Source organism: Entelurus aequoreus, linkage group LG04, assembly GCF_033978785.1.
Source record: "Entelurus aequoreus isolate RoL-2023_Sb linkage group LG04, RoL_Eaeq_v1.1, whole genome shotgun sequence".
NCBI lineage: Eukaryota > Metazoa > Chordata > Actinopteri > Syngnathiformes > Syngnathidae > Entelurus > Entelurus aequoreus.
Genome location: NC_084734.1, coordinates 42,268,843 through 42,273,842, shown reverse-complemented (window position 1 = coordinate 42,273,842; position 5,000 = coordinate 42,268,843). Strand labels below are relative to the sequence as shown.

Sequence of the window (5,000 nt, the reverse complement as noted above, 5' to 3'; positions counted from 1 at the left end):
TGTATTTTACTTGTAGTACTGGGAATAAGCGGTAGAAAATGGATGGATGGATGGACTGTGTAACAGCACTGAGTCACAACTACTCATTATTAGCAATACCTCTAAGGGTGAACACAACCAGTTTCTCCCCATTGGAATGAATATACGGTACAGGCCAAAAGTTTGGACACACCTTCTCATTCAATGCATTTTCTTTATTTTCATGATTATTTACATTGTAGATTGTCACTGAAGGCATCAAAACTATGAATGAACACATGTGAAGTTATGTATTTAACAAAAAAAGGTGAAATAACTGAAAACATGTTCATTGAGAGAATGTTAAGAGTGCGCAAAAAAGTAATCAGAGCAAAGGGTGGCTATTTTGAAGAAACATGTTTTCAGTTATTTTACCTTTTTTTGTTAAGTACATAACTCCACATGTGTTTCTTCATAATTTTGATGCCTTCAGTGACTATCTACAATGTAAATAGTCATGAAAATGAAAACGCATTGAATGAGGAGAAGGTGTGTCCAAACTTTTGGCCTGTGCTGTATATATTTTATAAACCAAAGAAAAAGCAGCGTGAATCCTCAAATGCTTGCTTTGAGCTCTTATGTTGCAACAAATTAAATTTTTACCTGAAGATGTAAGTCAATCCTAACTTCTCTTGCCAACATCAAAGCAGACTAAATGGGCCTTTACACAAAAAAATGTCTTGCGTCCCCAGGGAACAAAATGTCTAAATAAATGCACATTCCAATTAACTGTAAAATATGTTTTTCAACTTGGTTAAGTGTCCTGCACATTGATATATATGCATATTTAAGCACAATACAATTTAGTAAACACTGGAAAACTAGCATATGTGTTGCCTACTTCCTAAAGTTAGACTTTACTATGAAATATAATTATTTAAATCCTTCATAAATGTGATATGTTTACACGTTTGTGTTAATTATCATACCATCTATAATTTTACATTTATTTTCTCAAAAATAATATGTATGACATGTCAGTCATGTCCCTAGGTTATCACCTATACCATTTTTAGGATATTTATGTCTTTAAATATTATTTTTGGTGAATCACTGTAATGTGCTTAGTGTCAACATGCTATAAGCATAAATGCAATGTGGCTATATTTCCTGTATTTGCTAAAAAAACAAACACTCACTGTTACTTTCAGTTCTGTTACACAAATGAGTCATCTTTGCCCCAGCACTCTTGTACAGTAGTACCTTGATCTAATCTGACCTCAACACACTTGCATCTCAAATCAACGCCTCCCATTGAAATGATTTAAAATCAATTTAATTGATTATTGATCTTCCAAACAACTCAATTTTAACATGTAACTTGCCCTTTGAAAATAAAAACAAACTTTGAGATACTATTGTATACATCAATACAATAGAATGTAGTACCAACAACTACAGTATTTTTTTCAAGTAATATAACAATGTACAGTGAACTGCTACGATATCTGCTTGCAGCTTCTCCATATTTTATGGATAACATATTTTAACATCCCTGACTGGTATTAGATTATTTCTGCTTAAGTATGTTGCAAATTAGCACTTTCTTCCGTGCCATGGTTGGAAAAACAAAGTTTTTTCCAGCTCTAGCTAATGCTACCCAAAAAGTGTAGCTAATTTTAGGCAAATCTTTGTGGCTTCTGCAAAGCTAACTAATGGCGGGGATGCTTATAATTTTTGCTTGCAATTTGAGAGAGAGAGAGGTATTATTGCCAAACACTCTTAAGTTGAGGTGCCACTGTCAAATATAAAAGTTCCCTGAGTTGGGCAGTGCAAGATGTGTATCAGATTTAGTTAGAAAATGACCAAAATGTAAATTATTATTTTAACAAGCATTGGGTGGAATTTCCCACATGCATGCAATAGTTTACCCCAAAGATGCTGCCTTTTGTTTGGTTTTAGAGAAATAATTGGTCATTATAAGATTGCGCTGAATCCACGCGTGACCCAATACTTTTGCACAGTACTTTCTTGAATATTTTGAACCCCAAATGTGCCAGGAACCAAATAACATTCAAAGTGGTTGAATGCATTAACTTTGACTGTATTGTTTCTAATAAATGTTTTAAGTCTTACCTTACAAACAACAATTTCTCTTCAAGTTATTTTTTGTCTTCAAATTTTACAATGTTCCCCTGATTCCCTCCTGCTGCCAGAAGTAGATGGACACCTTAGAAATGCCAGAGAAGATATGGTTATCCTCAGCATCACTTGTTTTACTCAACTTTGTCTCCATCTCTTGGATGAGGGTGGGTGCTCCCAGACTTTGTCCCAGCAGCTTGGTGATGTTGACGGCCTTCTGCTGGGCATCGGCCAGCGCTGACATGCAGGCTTTCCGCACACGCTCACAGTTTATATTACTGCAGATAAGTTGTTAATAAGTGTGTTTACATAATTGCATGTAGACCAGTGGTTCTTAACCTGGGTTCGATCAAACCCTAGGTGTTCGGTGAGTCGGCCTCGGGTTCGGCGGAGGTCAAAACACACCCGACTCATCGTGTAAATAAAAGCTTCTCCCTATCGGCGTATTACGGATACGGCAACAGCAGAAGTCAGACTGATTTGCAGGTGTGTAATTTGTTGTGAGTTTATGCACTGTGTTGGTTTTGTTCTTTGAACAAGGTGATGTTCATGCACGGTTCATTTTATGCACCAGTAAAAAAACATGGTAACACTTTAGTATGGGGAACATATCCACCATTAATTAGTTGCTTATTAACATGCAAATTAGTAACATATTGGCTCTTAACTAGTCATTATTAAGTACTTATTAATGCCTTATTCGGCATGACCTTATTATAACCCTAACCCTTACCCTAACCAAATAACTCTAAATTAAGTCTTTATTACTGTCTTAGAATATGTTCCCCTAGTGTCCAAATAACTCTAAATTAAGTTTTTGTTACTTAAAATATGTTCCCCATACTAAAGTGTTACCAAAAACATATAACTGTCTTGAATTTGAAATTTTTATTTTTTCCACTAAAGAAGGGTTCGGTGAATGCGCATATGAAACTGGTGGGGTTCGGTGCCGGGAGGAGAATGAGCATTCCAGTCAGTAGCAGCACTCGCTTACAATGTAGATCACCACAACGTATACCACAGCGCATCTTGCGTTGCAATCACAACAGCTGTCGAAAAAGCGCAACAATAGAACTATTATCAGGGTATCCGCCGGGTCTTAAAAAGTCTAAAAAAAGTCTTAAATCCATCCATCCATCCATCTTCTTCCGCTTATTCGAGGTCGGGTCACGGGGGCAGAAGCATAAGCAGGGAAGCCCAGACTTCCCTCTCCCAAGCCACTTTGTCCAGCTCTTCCCGGGGGATCCCAAGGCATTCCCAGGCCAGCCGGGAGACATAGTCTTCCCAACGTGTCCTGGGTCTTCCCCATGGTCTCCTACCGGTCGGACGTGCCCTAAACACCTACCTTGGGAAACGTTCGGGTGGCATCCTGACCAGATGCCCGAACCACCTCATCTGGCTCCTCTGGATGTGGAGGAGCAGCGGCTTTACTTTGAGCTCCTCCCAGATGGCGGAGCTTCTCACCCTATTTCTAAGGGAGAGCCCCGCCACCCGGCAGAGGAAACTCATTTTGGCCGCTTGTCCCTGTGATACTCACCGATGAGGGGAGCAGTGGGCAGCAGCGGTGGCTGCGCCTGGGAATCATTTTTGGTGATTTAACCCCCAATTCCAACCCTTGATGCTGAGTGCCAAGCAGGGAGGCAATGGGTCCCATTTTTATAGTCTTTGGTATGACTCGGCCGGGGTTTGAATTCACAACCTACCGATCTCAGGGAGGTGAACATGGGGATGGGTCAAATGCAGAGGACACATTTCACCACACCTAGTGTGTGCGTGACAATCATTGGTACTTTAACTTTAACTTTAACTTGTCCTTTCGGTCATAACCCAAAGCTCATGACCATAGGTGAAGATGGGAACGTAGATTGACCGGTAAATTGAGAGCTTTGCCTTCCGGCTCAGCTCCTTCTTCACCACAACGGATTGATACAGCGTCCGCATTACTGAAGACGCCGCACCGATCCGCCTGTCGATCTCACGATCCACTCTTCTCTCACTCATGTACAAGACTCCGAAGTACTTGAACTCCTCCACTTGGGGCAGGGTCTCCTCCCCAACCCAGAGATGACACTCCACCCTTTTCCAGGTGAGAACCATGGACTCGGACTTGGAGGTGCTGATTCTCATCCCAGTCGCTTCACACTCGGCTGCGAACCGATTCAGTGAGAGCTGAAGATCCTGGCCAGGTGAAGCCATCAGGACCACATCATCTGCAATGTCTTAAATCCAATCATTTTGAATTCAAGGCCTTAAAATGTCTAAAATTCTCCTATTATTTTTAAATTTTTTATTGTCAGCATTTTAATTTTAATTTTGCTTTTATTCTCTTTCATTTCCCACATGTTGTGCTGTGAAGCACTTTGAGTCTGCCTTGTGTATGAAAAGTGCTATACAAATAAAGTTGCCTTGCCTAAAATCTCATAAAAGGTCTTTAATACGATTTTGAAAGGTCTTAAAATTCTATTGACGTTACTTTAAAACATGCATGAACTTCAGTCTCGCTTTGAAATGTTTAGATTTTTGAGGACGCTATAACGACTGTAGAGTTTACCAATAGTTAATAGTAGATAATAACAATTTGGCAATTTTTTTATTCTGACTTCCAAACAAATCTTGGTTCACAACAGAGAGGTTTCTGGTGTTTTTTGGTTAGGTTAACCCTTTTGTATTTCAATGTGAAAGACCTGTGAATAAATTCATATACTTTGCAAGTAATTCCGGCCTCCAATTTTCCTTTAAGTCTTTTGTACTTTTTTGCCTGTATCAATGTGAAATAAAAGTTAAAGTTAAAGTACAAATGATTGTCACACACACGAGGTGTGGCGAAATGTGTCCTCTGCACTTGACCCATCCCCTTGTTCAACCCCTGGGAGGTGAGGGGAGCAGTGGGCAGCAGCAGG

The 5,000-nt window shown here is 39.7% G+C and overlaps 1 protein-coding gene across 2 annotated transcripts in view; it reads left to right on the top strand.

Moving 5' to 3' along the window:
* si:dkey-261l7.2 (uncharacterized protein LOC569751 homolog) overlaps positions 1 to 4,804 on the top strand; it is a 12,697-nt gene extending 7,893 nt beyond the window's left edge. Inside the window, exon 7 of one of the 2 annotated variants that reach the window (XM_062043573.1) lies at positions 4,187 to 4,804. In XM_062043573.1, the coding sequence (XP_061899557.1) occupies positions 4,187 to 4,273 (87 nt within the window). In that variant the 3' untranslated portion in view covers positions 4,274 to 4,804. Of the gene's footprint in view, positions 2,097 to 4,186 lie in introns of those variants that run through there. The other variant, XM_062043572.1, reaches the window with a different exon arrangement.
* Positions 4,805 to 5,000: the final 196 nt, after the last annotated feature.